The sequence below is a fragment of the Lacerta agilis genome, chromosome 5 (assembly GCF_009819535.1).
Source record: "Lacerta agilis isolate rLacAgi1 chromosome 5, rLacAgi1.pri, whole genome shotgun sequence".
Classification (NCBI taxonomy): Eukaryota; Metazoa; Chordata; class Lepidosauria; order Squamata; family Lacertidae; genus Lacerta; species Lacerta agilis.
Window position 1 is genome coordinate 27,044,389 of NC_046316.1, and position 18,983 is coordinate 27,063,371.

The following is an 18,983-nucleotide window of genomic DNA, read 5'->3' on the forward strand; positions in this document are numbered from 1 at the left end:
AAACAATTATGCATTTCAAGTTGCAGTAACCAGATGATCCTCTACACCTGTTTCCAAAGTCACGGGGGGTGGGGGGAATCTGTCTTGAAGACTGAGCAATAATAATAAATTTGACTTCCAACTAAACATCAGGAAGAACTTACTTATGAAATGAACTGTTGGCAGTGGAATAGACTCCCTCAGAAAGTGGTGGACTCTCCTTCCTTGGAGGTTTTTAAGCAGAAGTTGAATGGCAATTTGACATGGATACATTAGTTGAGATTCTTCCATTGCAGGGGGCTGAACGATTAGGTGACCCTCTGGGTCTCTTCCAACCGTACAATTCTATGATTCTATGTTATTCACATTCAGAACATTATTCTATTTTTATAGTTCAAACTCCGTCTTGACACCCACACCTTTTTCAAGAGCACAACAAAATATGTAATAGTAGAAGCCAATACTTCAATAATCCCATTGTCAATAGTGCCTTAAAACTTGAAGAGATAAAAAGTAATAGACTGGCCTCTAGCTAACACCACAGTAGGCATTTAACAACATTGCATTTAACAACATTTAACAACATTGCCAAGTGTAGCTTGTATATGCTGGGTTCTCTCACAATGGACGCACAGGCTGGAGGAGCAGTATCTCTACACTCTACACACAGAAAATTTTTCCACTGCACACACATTGCTTCAAATGAAGAACACCTGCACATAAGCCTGACAATGTGTGAAAACACCCTTAGAACAAATTGTGACTGTATCTGGACTGGATACACTGTAGAGAGACAAAGGCACCATGCTTTCATCATTCTAGGCTCGCCCTAGAGATTTTTTTTTTTTTATAAGATTTTATTATTTTTCCATGAAACAAGACAAAACAACATTAAACCTACATGCATAAACACCAAAAAAAAACATAATAAACAATCAACAATACAAAAATACAACAAAACCATACAGCAAAACAAACTTATACAAACCTTACTAAGTACTTATCTCTGTTTCTAAACTTGTTTTAACTTCTTGGGGGGACTACCCCTGGTCCCTCCTCTGTCTTCAAAAACATATATACTTTTAAGGTAGCTTCATTTCTTTTGTCCTTAACTTATACTCAATATTCTAATATTTTTTAAATTTATCTAAACCAAAATATTCCTTATCATATATTCTATATCTTGTCATCTTCTTATACAAATAGATCTATCCAATCAAATAATATCTTCTTAAACAATTATAGCTCTACTTATGCTTCTAAAGCCGATTCTTTTATATATTCCTGCACAAACAATCAAACATTCATTTTAACATGATTAACTAAATAGTCTTTAAATTTCTTCCAATCTTGTGACACCTTCTCCTCCCTCTGGTTTCGGACTCTGGCGGTAAGGTCTGCAAGCTCCATGTACTCCATCAGTTTCATCTGCCATTCTTCAATTGTCGGTATCTCTTCGCCCTTCCAAGTTCTTGCCAATAAAATTCTAGCAGCTGTTGTGGCATACATAAAAAACACTCTATCCTGACTGGGTATCTCATCATTGGTCATGCTCAAGAGAAAAGCCTCTGGTTTCTTGCAAAAGGTAATTTTCATTACCTTCTTAAGCTCGTTATAAATCTTATCCCAGAAGACCCTTACCCCTGAACACGACCACCACATGTGATAAAAAGTACCTTTTGACGATTTACATTTCCAACACACATCCGACATTTTAGGGTTCATTCTAGCTAGCTTGACTGGTGTCAGATACCATCTATATAGCATTTTCATTACATTTTCTCTTAAACTATTGCAAGCAGTAAAATTAATATCTTTCCTCCACAATCTCTCCCAGTCATCCATCATAATATTATGACCAACATCTTTTGCCCAATCTATCATTGTTGATTTAACCAACTCATCTTTAGTATGCCACTCTAGCAACAAATTGTACATCTTGGAAAGGTTTTTTGAGTTCGATTCGATCAGTTCCGTTTCCAGTTTTGATTTCCTGAAAACCAACTTTTTTGTCTAGTTTAAAAGTTTCATGTACCTGATGATATTGCAACCAGTCAGGGACTTGACTTTTGACTTGATCATAGCTTTTCAGCTTAAATGAGTCCCCTTCCTGTTGCAATATGTCCATATATCGCAACCATCTAGCAGACATATTTAGTCTCTTATAGGCCTTAGCCTCCACTGGTGATATCCATCTAGGAGTCTTTCTCTCCAGTAAGTCTTTATACCTAATCCAGACCTGATACAAAGATTTCCTGATTATATGACTCTTAAAAGTTCTGTGAATTTTAACTTTGTCATACCAAAGGTATGCATGCCAACCGAACATATTATCATATCCCTCCAAGTCCAACACATCTACATTCTCTAATTTGAACCAATCTTTTAGCCAGCAAAAGGCAGCTGCTTCAAAATAAAGTCTTAAATCCGGCAGGGCAAAGCCTCCTCTCTCTTTGGAGTCTGTCAACACCTTAAACTTAATTCTCGGCTTTTTGCCCTGCCATATAAACTTCGATAGATCCCTTTGCCAAATCTTGAAGCAGTCCATTTTATCCAAAATTGGTATGGCTTGGAATAAAAACAGCATCCTTGGTAGAACATTCATTTTAATGGCGGCTATTCTTCCCATTAACGACAGTTTCAATCTTGTCCATATCTCCAAGTCTTTCTTTATCTCTATCCACAGTTTTTCATAATTGTCTTTGTACAGGTTCACGTTTTTTGCTGTGAGATTGATACCTAGATATTTTACCGATTTGACAAAATTGAGGCCGGTGCCCTCCTGTAATCTTTGTATCTGTTCTGCACTCATATTTTTACTTAAAACTTTGGTTTTCTGTTTGTTTAGTTTGAAGCCAGCTACACGTCCGAATTGTTCAATTAATTCTAAGGCTTTGGGGACACTGCTTTCCGGTTCTTGTAGGGATAGCATCAGGTCATCTGCAAAGGCGCGTAGTTTGTATTCTTTCTCTCCCACTCTGATTCCTTTTACCTGTTTCTCTTTTCGTAACATGTTTAAAAGGACCTCCAGGACCGTAATGAATAATAAAGGGGAGATAGGGCACCCTTGTCTTGTTCCTTTTTCAACTTCAATTTCCTCTGATATCACGCCATTTATTATTATTTTAGCTCTTTGTTCAGTATAAATGGCTTTAATACCATTTAAGAATCTTTCTCCAACTCCCATCTTTTCCAAATTCTTTTTCATAAACATCCAAGATATTTTATCAAAAGCTTTCTCCGCATCAATAAACAATAGTGCTGCCTCGGTATTTATGTTTCTTTCCAGTTTTTCTAAAATGTCCACAATAATTCTCGTATTATTGCTTATTTGTCTTCCTGGAAGGAAACCCGCCTGTTCTTTGTGTATATAATCCTTCAGCACTCTTTTCAGTCTTGTAGCCATAACATTTGCAAAAATTTTATAATCCACATTCAATAGGGAAATTGGACGGTAATTTTTCATTTGCATTCTATCTGTGTCTGGTTTTGGAATCAGCGTGATAAAGGCTTCTTTCCACGTCTCTGGTGCCCTATCTCCTTCCAATATTTTGTTGCATACTTCTTTCAATGGCTGTGAAAGCCAATCTTTAAGAGTCTTGTAAAACTTTGCAGTTAGTCCATCTGGTCCTGGGGCCTTTCCTAATTGCATGTTCTTAATTGCCTCCTCAATTTCTTGGGTCGATATTGGGTGGTTGAGGGTTGTTAGTCTGTCCTCTGGGACTTTCTGCAGACCATGTTGTTGCAAAAACCGGTCTATCTCTTCTTCTTTTATCCTCTCCTCCTTGTACAGTTGCTTGTAAAATTTTTGAAAGCACTTTCTGATTTCCTCCGGGTTTTCCACTATTTTCCCATTTACTGCCAAGTTGCCGATGACGTTGGCCTTTTGTCTTTTCTTCAATTGCCAAGCTAATAGTTTTCCACATTTATTCGCTGATTCAAATGATCTTTGTTTCATCATTTTCAATTTCCATTCTAAATCTTGATTCATAATTTTAGCGTACTGGGATTGCAAGTATTTAATTTCCTTTTGAATTCTTGAAGATTTGGGATGACCTCTTAACTCCTTTTCTTTAACTTTAATTGATTTCAACAGCCTTTCCATTTCTGCATTTTGTAGTTTTTTCTTTTTCGCTTTTTCACTTATGAGGAATCCTCTCATTACCGCTTTACTTGCATCCCATGCAATTCTTTTTTCTACTTCCGAGTTCCAGTTGATTTGAAAATACTCCTTCATCTTTTTCACAGCTCTTTCTACCAGCTTGGTATCTCTCATCAACGCGTCATCCATTCTCCATCTAAAGGATCCCTTGGAAACCATTTTGAGGGTTACCTGTACAGGATTATGGTCCGAATATGTCTTTGGGCCGATTTCTGCTTTATATATTTTAGATGTCAATTCATTCGATATCCAGATGTAGTCTATCCTCGACCATGACTTCTGGGATTCACTGTAGTAAGTTGCCTCTGTCTCGGTGGGGTTTTTCAACCTCCAGGCATCCTCCAAATTTAAATTGTCCACCATTTCAAAGAAAGTCTTGGGCAGTTTCCCATCGTTTGTTAATTTGGTTCTTTGGGATCTATCCATTAAAGTGGAAACAGCCCCATTAAAGTCTCCCAGGCAAATCAGTTTGTAATCCAAATAGTCCAACAGCAAGTCATGTATTTTTTTGTAAAAAATTGACTTTCCATCATTTGGTGCATAAAGTCCCAGAATCAAGAATTTTTCGCCTTGTGTTTTAATCTCAATTGCGATGTATCTCCCTTCTTCGTCTTTAAATAACTGTCTTGGATTATATTTCTCCTTTGCGTATATTACCACACCTCTCTTTTTGGCCTTATCAGATGAAATGAACTCTTGGCCTAACTTTTTGTTTTGTAATAATCTTCTGTGTCGCCGAACTATGTGTGTCTCCTGTAAACATATAATGTCCAAATCCTTCTTTTCCAATCCATGAAATACTCTGCGTCTCTTTGGTCTCTGGTTCAATCCCCGTACATTCCATGTCAATAACTTCAACGCCATATTCCTTTGTTTTAGTCCTCTCCTCCAGTTGCTTGTGCTTTCTTGTCTTCTTCTGGGTCTTTATCGCTTGGTCCTGGTACCCCCGGCGGTGGGAATACTCCTGGGCGTCTATGTAGAGATGGGTCAAGTGACCCTGCCTTGAGTTCTTCCAGGTGTTTATCCAAAAATTTCTGCTTTTCAGCCAGGGATTTAATTCTTGTCTTTTTTCCTTCAAATGTAAATGCAAGACCTTCTGGGAATTCCCAACTGAAGGAGATGTTGTTCCTTCTTAATTCTGCAACCAGATCGTTATATGGAATTCTTTTGTCCAAAAAAAATCTGGGGATGTCCTTATAAAAGATGACTTTGCTCCACTGTACCACCAGGTTGTTTCTGTAATGTAGATCCAGAAAGAAATCTCTGTCGTTTCTATCGTGCAATACCAGCAGACAGTCACTGACTGTTTTGCTGCTTTTCTTCCCTCTGGACCCTCTAGGCCCAAATCTGAAGGCTTTCACTATGCGTGCTGCGACGTTTACTTCTTCCAATTCCCAATATGACGAAAATTGCTTCACAATAAAGGCCTTTAGGTCTTCTCCTTCCAATTCTGGAAGACCCCTGAGACGGATGTTCCCCTCTCTCTGGTGGAGTTGAAGAAAAGCAAGAGATTCTTCTACAGTTCTCTGTCGTGTGCCAATTCCCTCTAAATTCTCCAAGTCAATATTGTCCAATTTCTGTTCCACTTTCTTAATTTTTTCCTTAACCACTTTAAATTCCTCAGAGTCCTTTTTTAGCGTTGTTACCTCCTGTGCCAATTTATTTATTTCGTCTCTATTCTTTCTTACATTTTCTTCAATTTGGCCAATTGATCTCTCCAATGTATCTGTGGAATTTTTTATATCTGCTTTTAAGTCCACTTGGAGTTTTTCTATTGCAGAGTTAACTGTAGCATTAACCGATGTACTGATTGTATTAACTGAAGCCTGCGTTTGCTTCAACCCCTCAGTCACACATTTAAGTCCTTCTGCTATTTCTGCTACACTTGCAGCTAATTTCTCCATTTGCTCTTGTAAAGTTAGGGAAATAGAGCCTTTTCTTTGTGCAGAGCTAGATGTTTTTGATCTAGTGCTCTCATGCATGTCCTGTGAGCTCTGCAATTGTAATCTCAAGGTCACTCCAGTTGCTGTGGTAACCGTCTCAGACATTCACAGCAGAAAGCCAACAGTCTTAAGAATAAACACCAGGTGGCCAGCAATTCCCTCCTGAGAACAAAGAGACTGCTGAGCCAGGAGTTCCACACAAGTCCAGCAGTTTAACTTTTAAGCACAGAGTTCACAATTTTTAAAACTCACTAGTTTTCAGTCAAAAAGAAGTTAGTTCTTTTTTAATCCAAGTCAGAAATTATGTTTCCCTTGCAGTGTTACCACCAAGTCTTTGTTTTAAGTTGTAACTGGCCACAAAATAGCTAAAAAGTCTCCACTGGTAAACAGTCACTGACACAGTAGCAAGAAAAAATGGCAACAAATTACTGCAGCCCGCTACCGACCCGGAATCCTAATCCTGAGGGAGAGCGGTGTCTTCTTTTGCCATATTTCTCATTTTTAGGTCTTTAAACATCCTTAGAACAACTTTTAATCCACTTTTAAAAAGTTTGGCAGAGTTCGCAAAACTTTTCCGTTAGTCGTGGCTTTGATCTTTTAGCGCTACCATGCTCCGGTAAACAGTTCAAAGGGAGCAGGCTTCCTTTTATCTTTCCTCTGTAAGTTATTATTCTTTAAACGTTTTAAATCAGTTCCAAAGTTCTACTTACAGAGTTCCTTTTGAGACTTCTTCATAGGAAGTGTCGGGTGCTCGAGTCTGGCGGGATCGCTGCTTTGATCCTCCAAAGGCAGTCGCCTCTTCAGCCCCGCACCGGCGCTTCGCTCGCCTGATTTACCCCCTTACGAGGGTCGATCAGGAGCAAAGACGGCGCGTCTGGGACCCACGAGGCAGGCGGTCCACGGGACGCTCTTCCCGTGGCTTTAAGGGACCCGCGGCGCAGGCACGGTAATCCCTATAGCCTTATGGAGGACGGAGCCGTCGGACTCCCGTCCGCCATTGACCGGCACCTAACCGGAAGTCCCCCACCCTAGAGATTTTTGTACTTTCTATCTTTGATATTTCTTTTCTTCTTGTCAAGAAAGTGACTAGGCAACAAGGAGAAACAGTGAAAGGGAATGTATAGAATTCACTGGCAAAAAAAAAATGTGGTCATTAAATAAAAATGTTTCCATTCAGCATAGCATTTGTGGGGATTAATTGTTCTGAAAGTAGGCATAAAACCTTTCAGAAACAAAAGTTTGCAGTGGGAAAATGTTGACAAATTAGATGGTTTAATTAAATATTTAATTTCACCAAACCATGTCCCTCATTCTCCAATGATCTGATCCACAATGGAGGTTTTCCTTTCTTTCTTTCTTTCTTTCTTTCTTTCTTTCTTTCTTTCTTTCTTTCTTTCTTTTAAAAAGCATGTCCAGAAAATAAACTCAGCAGGAGGAGGAAGAAAATGGCTGAAAACTTCATATACGTCCTGCTAGGATGGGACTTTATTTTTACAGGATTCAAATACAGATCCTAGGATCACTGTGTAACATAAAGTGTTCGGGCGGAATTAGTCTCCTGCCTTGCATGCTCTCCCAAATTATCACTAGCTTTACTATTTGCTCCCCTCACCCCATCTTACCAATTATTTAGTTAAGCTTGTATAAAAATGTGTGTGTGTGTATTTTCCTACCCACTAAAATTTTACTTTCTAGCATGTATTTTTTTTCCAGAGGGACAAAAGAAACCTGATCTCCCAATCATTGCTTTGCAATCTAATTAACATTATTAGAGAAAGAAAAACAGTTCTAGGGAGGAACTAGAATACTGTAATGAAATATCAAATCATTCCCAGTTTCTAGCTAGTCAGCTATTATTCAAAATATAAAAAACTATATTTTTTTACTAGGGATTTCACACACACACCCTTCTAATCAGTTATCTGTGGTGAGGAATACATGTATTTTAAATATTCCAAAATGTAAAGCTTAATAAAATATGATTTCCTCTGTTTTTATAAGAGAAAGGCTGCAATCTTTATTAATATAAAGGTAGTTTACTTTTCACTTCATCTCAAACCAATATACACAATATGCATAATATATTTTTTTAATTATACACAAAGACAAATAAATCAGCTTTATATTTAAACCTAGACTTTCTTAATATTACTCAAGAAAAAGGCCTAGTCTAAAAGAGAAGAGATAACTGAAGCTATAACTGAAGAATAATAATAAAAAATTGCCACATTTTTATATAGAGGGAACTGCTACCATAGCCCTTAAACTTTGACTGATGCATTTGCTATTAAAGTTGATATTTTATGTAATTTCACATGCCAGTGATGCCCATCATACTATAATTAAATTGCCATCCTCTGCTATTTTTGCTTGGAGCAGGTGGTCTTTAATCAGGCTTTTCATCACTCATGATTTCTGCAATGCCCAATACTGTGCATTGTTCTCCCTACACTATAAAGTAGATCCATCATGGATAGCTCCAACTGCATGGAGTTTCACCTTTTTCTGCACATCCTTGGAGGAGGAAGAGAATAAAACGGAAAACCCATCTAAGTAAGGATGCTAAATCCTCACTTGGAATACATTTCTATGCCCATTTGCCAAGAGGTTAGTCTCATCTAGATCAACAGGTCTCATATCTAAGCAAAGCGTATGTGAGAAATTCTAGTCTTGCTTACTGGAGAATAAGGCGATTTGGTAGTAGCCTTCTCTGTTGCAAGAAGGTGTGTGTGTGTGTGTGTGTGTGTGTGAATGTATTCATTTGAATACTTCACATGCCCTGCAAATCACTCTCAAAAGCAGGGAGAGCCATCCAACAGCTGTAGGTGAAAACTACGAAAGCCCTTAGGTGCATGCTGAAGCATTTTAGGCATATACAGGAGGTTACTGAGACACCAGCTTGAGTATGTAACTAAAATGAAAGAATATCTACTGGTTGCTGGAGAGAAAGGGCGTACTAAGTACTGCTGGGACAGAGGGGAATTGCCCTGTATTTTCTTCCTTTTATCATGTGGACAAGCAACCAACTTTTCATTAAAAACAAAACAACAACAACCTGCTTTAAGTGTGCCTGTGGAGACTTTTTCATTATTCATTTCAGGTACCTGCATCACAGTTACACCAAAATGTATACATGTCTCTTTCAGAATCAGCAACCCTAGTCATGGTTTATGGGTGTCAGTTTTAGCTCTGCTATAATACCTACAAAACTGAACTTATCAAGGTAGTGCTAGGGCCACAAAAAGGAACCATTTCATTGTAGAAAGAAATGACCCTGCTATATCTGCAGCTGTGGGTAATGAGGTCTTTGAAATATTGCCTTCAAGCCACTTGTTGGAATCTGTCAATAATGAAGTGCACCTCTAGGGGGCGAAGTCAAACCAGTAGAGAATCACAGCGCCTGCTGTGGCTGCAGAGACTGGAAACTCATAACTGCTGCCTCCCATGTTGTTTTTGTGGCATTAGCAGCACTGAAGTGACTTCTCTGGGGTGCAGTCCTGGGCTATGTGTATGGAGGTCCTAGGCTGCCCAGATGACAAGACAAGATTAGCTTCACTGATGTAGTCCAAAGGAAAGCAGGCCTACAAGATGCCATCCAAGCTACTAGAAAGCCGTATTTTCCCTTAAAAAACCCTTTTAAGTCTCTGCAAGCTATTCTAGAGCCCTTGTGCACAAACAACACTGGGTATAGTTTCATGGATAGCACTGTGTTGGCGAGAGGCAAAGTACTCCAGCCTTTGAACATACAGAGAGATAGAACTGAGACTTTAACATTTGGCCTAAGGATTCCAAGGGGGTGGATTTCCAGAGAGCATTCAGTCCTTTCTCTCTTACTAATCTATGCCACCAGACAAGAAATTCTAGCAGTGGCTCTGGGATGAAGAAGTTTGTAAAACAACAGTGTCCAACACAAATGAATATGTCTCCTTTATTATATACTTAAGCATAGTTAAAGTTATTGGCTCAGTGAACAAAATGGCACCTAGAATGTCAGCAAATGAGAGCTGGAGAGAAACTTATTAGTGGTGGTATTTCCAAGGATGCTGGTATCATGCTTAATATTAGTTCTAATTCAGTAGCTCCCTCTATGAAAGCTTATTGTCCCCTAATGGAAAATCTACAACACGAGTTTCATTTCTTTATTAAAAATCAACAAGCTAAGGCTGAAAAAAATGGACCATCTTAGACAGTCTGTCTCTCTCTCTCACACACATGCAACCATACTTGCTCCTTCATTTCAGCTCCTTAAGTACCACTGTGAGACAATTCATCACCATCAACATATTCCACCCCCCCCCCCACCTTCCAGTTGAAAGAGAAAATTCCTTTTGGTCAAAAGTGCGGAATGTGACAGCTACTTAAAAATCACCCATGTACAAAATCAACTAGAAGGAAATGACCTTTTCAAGTGTGGTCTTTAGACAGATGGGATTACACCGTCCAAAGAGCAGCTATGGGAAGGAGGTATTTAGCCTCAATTAAACCCCTTTGCTGCTTCTTTCTTACTCCCCCCTCCAATCTTATGTCAGGGACAAGAGAGAAAGTCAGACAAATCTTGTAGCAACAATGATCTTCACCAACTCTTTGGTCAATAAATTGCTGCCACTTGGAAGTCAGATCTTATTAGGATGCAGCTAAGATTGAAAGGTTATCAAGAGAGCAAACTCCACTGCCGATACTTTATTTTGAGCTTGATTTTTCTTGAATCAAAATACTTGTTGTGCTTTGACAATCTGGTTTAATCCTGTGGAGTAACAGTAACCCAAAATCTGCTACCAATAAATATATATTTGTGTACATCACCATCCCTGATAAGAATGTTTGCATCAGGATTCAGGACAACAGCAGCCGGGGACAGCTAGCATTTGAAAAATAAACAGCTGGCTGTGATTGATTGAATGACTGATAATTTCAATCACTTCAAGGGCTAATGTGCATTTGATATTCATGTCAGAATCAGAGCGGCTTGGTTTCAGGCACCTTTAGATCTCTGGTGGTGGGGAGGGACGGAAACCAGAGAATTCACTCATTTAATCCTCTTGAACTTCACGTAGAGGGAAATGAATGAAGTCGTTCTGCAGTCAGACACCCGGTGTGTTTCCCCTCTTCATTCTCTTTGCATGTGCTCCCAGTTTGTGAAGAACTCGCTGGCAGGATTTTCTCTGAGCTTGGCTGTCATTGCCAGATGGAAAACAAATGGAACACGGTGCTCTTACAAACAAGGAAGGGTATCACCACCACCCACTCTAACTCACCATCCAATTATTTAAGTTCGACATTTAGTAGAACCATGGAGCAGTGTACAATCTTAATCTTTCCCACACCCTGCTGCAAGGAACTACCAGCTTTACCAAAGAGGAGGGCAGAGATGAGATTCTAAAGACATGATACATTCTTAAATTTCAAAACATGTGGGGAGGGAGGAGGGGCTATGGAGCTCCTACCCAGGGATTCCTGAAAAAGAGTTGCTGAGGCTGCCTTACATGACTCTTACTTCCAAAACGTCCATTTGTGGACATTTCGTCACGATGTTTGCAAAAGTGTAACAAACCTTCTACTCTATTGTATCCCAACTGCAATATTGTGCTGCAAACAGCTGCTGCTCTTTGTTTCTTTTGTTTGCATGTTCTTATATCTGAAAACTCAATAAACAAAACTTGCTTTTAAAAAAATTTGAAGTGAGGTGGGTGACAACATGAAAGAAGGCCTTCTCACTGCCATTGTGACATGGTCTTCACAAGGAGATGCGCTGGCACATATTCCACACTTTCAGCACTGGAAGTACGCTGCAAAAACCAACGCTGGAAATACCAGGAAACTGAGATGAATTTTGGTAATATAGAGAAAGAACAGAGCCAGTGTTAGATATAGTAATGAAAAATGAGATGATTATGCAGGTAGAATCAAAAAGTATTCCAAGATTTCGAAGCTGAGGAGAAGAACAAACAGTAGCATTATCAGGAACAAATGTGAGTGATTTTGAAAATGGCCAAGAAGTAGTAGTAGTAATAATAATAATAATAATAATAATAATGCAGTAAGCTGTAAGGAATGGGAAGAAAGATCAGGAAAAGAACAGCACAAATGTACTATCTTGATGGTGATGGTGATGATAATTGCATTGATCTTTGTACATGGAACCTTCAGGCAGATTTGACACACCCCTACCCCAACAACCAAATGAATGTATAAATGCAGCCTTCACCAACCTGGTGCCTCCAAATGTTTTGGACTACCCCTCTCAGCAGTCCCACTCAGCACAACATCAGGAGGGGACAAGGCCAATAAGGGCTTGTACAATGGGGCCAAATAGAAGAACTGATTTCTGGTGTACTACTCCAAAATCAGGGGAAGATGAAGAAATGAAGCCACTGAGAGAAACCTTAAGGGAGTGATGAGACAGACATGACGAAAGCCATGAGAAAACAATAGGCGCCAAAGCTAAGAAAGTGAAATAAGAAGGGAGCAGTCAGCTGCATCAAAGGCTCAAAGAAGAGTCAGAAGAAGAAGATCCACGAAGAAAAGATGGTTAGATTTTGCTGCGTGGAGTTCACTGGAAAGATGAGTTGGAGCAGTCTCCGTTAAATGAAAGGAGCAAAAGCTAGATTGGAAAGGATGAAGAACAGAATTGCAAGAAATGAAAAGAAGGCATTGGCTCAAGAACTTTTCTTTATAAAGGGAGCAGAAAGATGGGGGTTGTTAATTAGATGAGTAGTGTGAGGGGTGGGGGAGAGGGTATTGTTTTGTTTTGATTATGTATTTTGTGTTTTTATCTTGTATTTTTATGCTTTGAACTGCCCTGAGATCTATGGATGAAGGGCAGTATACAAATGTCATTAATAATAATAAAGGAAATGCTTAGGACCACCAGGACAGTTACTTAAATGCATAAAGGGACAATGCATAAGGCAGAGGCTAGGATATAAATAAACAATAATCACACAACCATCTATATTAATAAACTCATTTTCCAAAGCCCTACCCATTTAAGTCAAAACAGCACTAATATAATAGGGAGGTGTTAGAAGGCCTGGAGGAACACCAATGTTTGCACACTCAGACCCCGCAAACCAAGCAAAACCATCCCATGTGGAATGAGAATGCTGAGTGTCTACTGTGGGGAAAGGATGGGATGGAATATCTTGGCGGAGAGAACTCCGCAGGGCAACATTTTGTTGCAAACAGCATTTGTCATTATTATTGATTTCTTACATATTTTCTCTTACACCCTTAGCTCTTGATCCCTTCATTATCTTATTGTCCTGGGAACAATCTGTCCTGGCTCACCTTAAGGCTCCCAGGGAACGACGGGTTGGAGAATTGGCACTTACTGGAAACGCAGGGTCACATACAGTAAACCAAGTGTCAAGGCAGGTTATTCAGGATCACAACAGACATAGCGAAGAGCAGACTGTCAACACCTTGGACAGAACACTATGGCAGGTACCGCCTCAGTAGCATGCTGAGGTCTTGCGAAGGCTGGTTGGTCTAGGCCTGATGTTAAGCCTGCGACTTCCAATGAGCTATCTGGGTTTCTTAAAGGACCATTGTTTGATTCTGTAGAAGCTGCCTCCTGCAGTCAGGGAAGGGGCAGTAAGTATTGCAGCAGGGGGTGCCCTTTGAGCCTGATAAGTTGAGTAACGATGCATCCTCTGGACTAGAAAGTCCTAGAATGGAGAACAATGGATTCCTATGTGATGCATTCTCCTTTTCCAAGTCTTTCTCTGAGAAAAAAAGACGACTGGGGCGAGTGAACATGATTGAGGTTCTGAAAAACTAAGGCCAGAGAACATGAGTGCACTCTGGTGCAACAAATCCACTTAAACACACACACAGATTTTTTTCAGTAAAGAAAGTGATGGGGAAACACACCAAAAGGTTTGGAATAAGAACTGCATGATGGGAAGTTGCACGACCTCCCCACAAACAAATCAGGACAAATGTTCGATAATAAGTGGATCTTGGATAACCCGAGTACAAAATTCGTGCAAGCAAATCAGGACAAGTGCTCAATAAACAGGTCATCTCTGGAGGAGCAACATTTGGGGATTCATATGCCCTGATTTCAATGCAGATGCATGCCAGTGAACAAGTTGCAACATTGCAGCTATTGATGCGATAAACTCCCATGACTCCATAATTATTTACAGATATTTACATATCTGCATGATCAAATGAATGGCAATAGTGTTCAGTGCTGCCAGTATAGTGAGACCCCGGTTTACGAACTTAATCCGTTCCGGAAGTCTGTTCTTAAACGAAAGCCGTTCTTAAACTGAGGCATACTTTCCCTAATAAGGCCTCCCGCTGCCGGTGCCCTTCCACCGTTCGGCTTCCATTCTTAGACCGAGGTAAAGTTTGCAAACCAGGACACTACTTCCAGTTTTGCAGAGTTCGTAAACCGAATAGTTCGTAAACAGGACTGTTCTTAAACCGAGGTACCACTGTAAGCTACCAATTTTTCACCCTGCACGTTCACTTCCTAATACTTTACCATATATTTGTATGGTGGCAGGGCTGCTGGAGCAACCTGCCTTGGGTCATGCTGAGAACCAGTAGTTAAAAGCCAAGAGTGCAAAAGCAATTAAAGCAAGTAAGTGCTGTCCAATGACTAAACGGAAAGACAGGCCTTGCCTCCGGGCAAGTTATGCGAGAACAGAGATATGCCTAAAACTGTTTAGTTAAATGTTTCAGCTTCTGCCTTCCTCAGTAATACAGCTGGGATTTCAAGTGAATGCTGCAAAGCAAGGTGACAGTTTTCAAGAATACTAAGGATGAAATCATTCTTAGGAATGTGGGTATGTGCAGGAGTGTTGTTTCATCCCCCCCCCTTTTTAAAAAAAGAAAAGACCAAATAGAAATCAATTGTGACCTTCCAGATCAAGGGAATATTGTTCTCGAAGCGACTGGCATGAGTTTGGCCAAACTGCAGGAGGCAGTGGAGGATAGGGGTGCCTGGCGTGCTCTGGTCCATGGGGTCACGAAGAGTCAGACACGACTGAACGACTGAACAACAACAAAGGTCCAGGAAGTATTAAGGTATTGAGTCTATAACTCCAGAAGTTTTCTCTTTCTGCTACTACCACTAGATACTCCCATCTCTATTGGCTCTGTTGAAAGACCAACTTCATCAGGCTCTTCCCTTGACTGTCATCTAGCTGCTTAGTTTATGGGGGGGGGGGAGAGAGAGATGGAGCTCTTCTCTAGATTCCAAGCCTGAGGGCAGCAGGGACTCTCTTGTTAGTGATATCTGTAAGCCTCTCCGGCAGTCTTTTCTTTTCCAGCTGAAGAGTGGGTTTAAAGGAAGGTTGAATAGATAGCAGCAGACAAACCTTGCTCTGTGGCTTTTGAGAGTCTTAGGGTACTTCTAGACAAGGGCTTAATTTGCAAGTGGGTCATTGAAATATTGCAAATGGGGTTGTTGACAACCATTTATTTCTCCCTTACCTTAATCCAGAGGGAAAATTTGAATGAAATTGGGGGAAGAAGAATGCAGGCTGGCGTTTCGATACCCAGGACATTGTATGGGCTTTGCAACAACAACAACAACAACAACAACAACAACAACAACAACAACAGCAACAACTCTTCACATGCATGCATACCTGGCACTAGGGGAACAGAGGGGGCAAGCACCCCACAACAAGGAACTCAAACTCTCATTTGATTCCCCCCCCCCCGGCCTGGTCTCTGTCATTAATATATACTGTTATTTTTCTTTCAGAGATCTTAACATATGGGACACAACTTGCCTACCAAGAAAGACACTTTGCTCCTTCTGTCCCTACCCTCCAATTTCCCCCTCTGGTGCCGCCACTGTATGTGTAAGAAGCAACAATCCCACAATAAATATTCATCTGGAATCACTCTTAGATAACAAGACTGTGTGTGTGTGTGTGTGTGTGTGTAACACACACACACACACACACACACACACACACACTACAGTGTTTAATCCTAAAACAGAATTAAGGAAAAAAATCATCAGGAGAACTATATCCTCTGTTCACAGCAAGAACATACATTTTGGGAAGCGTAAATGGAAGGCATTGTTTGTACTTACAAACACCTCTATGGTGATGGGGACAGTACTGTTGAGTGGTGGGATTCCTGCATCCTTAGCCATTACAGACAAATAAATAACACCATTGGGAACTTGCTCATAATCCAGAGGGCGGACAACGCTTATCACTGAAAAGGCAAGAAGCCTGTGTTGGCAATTATTGACATTAGGCATTTTAAAAGTCGAAGCATAATGCAGACACATGCACTGTGTTGCACTCACCTCCATAACCTTCAGACAAAGTAATGTCAAAGTAACTTCGGAAGGCAGAAGCATTCACAATGCTATAAGTGATCTGGTTGTTTGGAGGAGAATCTTCATCTGATGCCTAGGTAAAAAATAGAAGAAATAATTTAATATTAATCTAACCTACCTACCTACCTACCTACTGTTATTGGAGCTTATAGATAACAAGATCCTGTAGCACAACCACCAAGTGTTTAATAAAATAACTTATAAATGTCATTAATAAACAAAAGTGTGAATATTCTTATGGAGTCTGGCCAAGCCATGCCAGCCATATTCTTTGTTGGGGAATTTTAATGCTCAGGAATGGCTCGCTGATGGTTCCTCGATAGGAACTAATGCTTGAGGTGTAGAGCTCATCCCTGGAATGTGAGACCCATTGGAGGGAAACTGGTGTATACTTCCCCACTCCCGAACCAGGTTGGGACTGATCAAACATCTTTGTGTATGAATTAAGTCTCAATAACAGCAGTTTTGGGAGAGACAGAAAACGAGAGAGAGAGAGAGAGAGAGAGAGAGAGAGAGAGAGAGAGAGAGAGAGATGAGCTGTAAACTGAATGTGCCATGGGATGCAAGTACCTATCTGAGGGTCTGACATGGGGAAAAAGATTTGCCAACTACTATAGGGAAGCTCATGCTTCTTGCCTCCAACTACACCCTACTTGTATATTTATAAATGAACCAAATGCTGCAAAAACACCAGGGAACTGTCCCTGGCTCAGCGCAGGGTGGTGGAAGGGCTCTTGGGATGTTACAGAGAGCCCCGGCCCCACCTGACCAGCAGCACCTCCTCTTCCAGCAGAGATGTCTCCAGCAGGGAGGGGCAGGCAGCCCCGGGTCTTGAGAACAGAGGCTCTGGGGATGTTGGAGACCCTGCACTCCCCTTGCTCAGCAGGCGAGGAGGGAGACACACCATTTCCAGCGCCCCAAGTGCGCAGAGGGGTGAAACGCAAGGAGGGGAGGCGGAGATCTGGGATACCAAAACTCTTATGTTGGGGTCACAGCCAGAAGGGGCCACTCCCGGATTCTGCGAGTGACTGATACAGACATGAACTTGTAGCTCTGCACTGTAAATAGCATGCACAATAAACCTGTTAAAAGACGGTTTGGAGTCTTGCCTGGTTACTCGCGAGCAACCACCCCAAGGACCCTACAACTATAGTGATCTCTTCTCCAAAAGGAAGCCTAAGTGTTGTCCCCTGGAACTTTTCACTCCTCACAGAAGTTTGAAATGCAGAAATGCAAATGTTGGTTTTAGTTGTTTGTTTAGTTGGTTTCTCAGATACTTCCCACAAAATTCTAGCAAAATTCATAGCATATTCTGGCTAGGGTTGCTGGTTGCTGGTTGTTGTTGTTGTTGTTGTTTTGTTTGTTTTAGTGCTCCACTTGTCAATTTTATTGTGAGAAAATAATTCTTTCAACGAACAGGGACTGATTGGGTTCTGCATGATACCGCAACAGGTGCTATAAGCAATATTGCCCAATCCTTCAAGAGCAGGTCTACTCTTTGGGAAGGAAAAGCTAAGTTGCCACTTTGACTAGTGGGCTGGAGCACTTCTCCACCTAACGAATCTGCTCCCAAAGATGGGCTGTGGAAGATTTGCTGGCTGGGAATGACTCTAACTGGACAAACCAAGTAGCAGGCTCGAGCCTTCCTGAAACTCCCTTGCTCACCAAGTGAAACTTTTTGATGGTGAAAACTGCCTGCCTACAAAGAGTATCAGTTTATCAGAAAGGATCTGTGTAGTGTGAAAACACTCTGAAGATCACTTTAAAACCACACACACCCTGAGGCTACTCTAAACAGTGCTCATGGAAACATGTAATCTTTATTGCCTCCCAGAAAGGAAAGGTTAGGATTGTATCAGCAAGATAGAGGCCAACTGCCTTCCTCCCAAAAGTCACTCACTTGAATGACTGAAAAGAGAATAATGTTAGTAATGAGTGCATTCAGATGAATCTTTTCTTTCTAATGAGCATATGCTTTTGAGTCTGCATTTAGAGCAGCTAAAATAATGGAAAATCTTCCCGACTTTCTTCCTTGCTCTGCTCATTGCTTTGTGTACATTTGTGTAGCTTGTGCAAGCTTTGTAATGCCAATGAACAAGGGCTGAAGCGGGATGCGTTCTCAATTCATGCACTTCAAACGCATCCAAATGGAAGTGCAGCTCCTATCAGTAAGGCTACATCTTCCTTTAATGGTGCATTTATGTCACTGCAGCTTTCACAAGAAACTCCTAAGTGGAGAGGATACAGGGACTCAGGAGTAATGGGAAGACAGCTCTCCCTACTTCATGTGCTCTGGTTACTTAGACAAATGATAACACCCTTCCAATCCCGTCACTGAAATTCAGATAGCCTCAAGGGAATTCCCAATCACTTGGAGGGTAATGAAATCTGATTCAGTAAATCCTGGGCCTGAAGCATAGTGAGAGCTACCCGAGTCACCTCATAATGAACTCATTTTCCCTATAAGCTTTCTTAGAGGATTCTCAATAAAAAGCTCAGGATTTATCCCACAAACCTGCACCCCTCTCCAAGCATGTTTACTTATTCCAACTCAGCCTTGGTGGCAAAAAGAGGTTGTTGT

General features: G+C 40.7%; 1 protein-coding gene across 1 annotated transcript in view; it reads right to left on the reverse strand.

The window, feature by feature from the left end:
* Positions 1 to 18,983, reverse strand: part of CDH23 (cadherin related 23) — a 364,543-nt gene that overhangs the window by 136,995 nt on the left and 208,565 nt on the right. Inside the window, 2 exon segments of the mRNA XM_033149078.1 lie at positions 16,148 to 16,275; positions 16,370 to 16,475. Of these exon segments, the coding sequence (XP_033004969.1) occupies positions 16,148 to 16,275; positions 16,370 to 16,475 (234 nt within the window).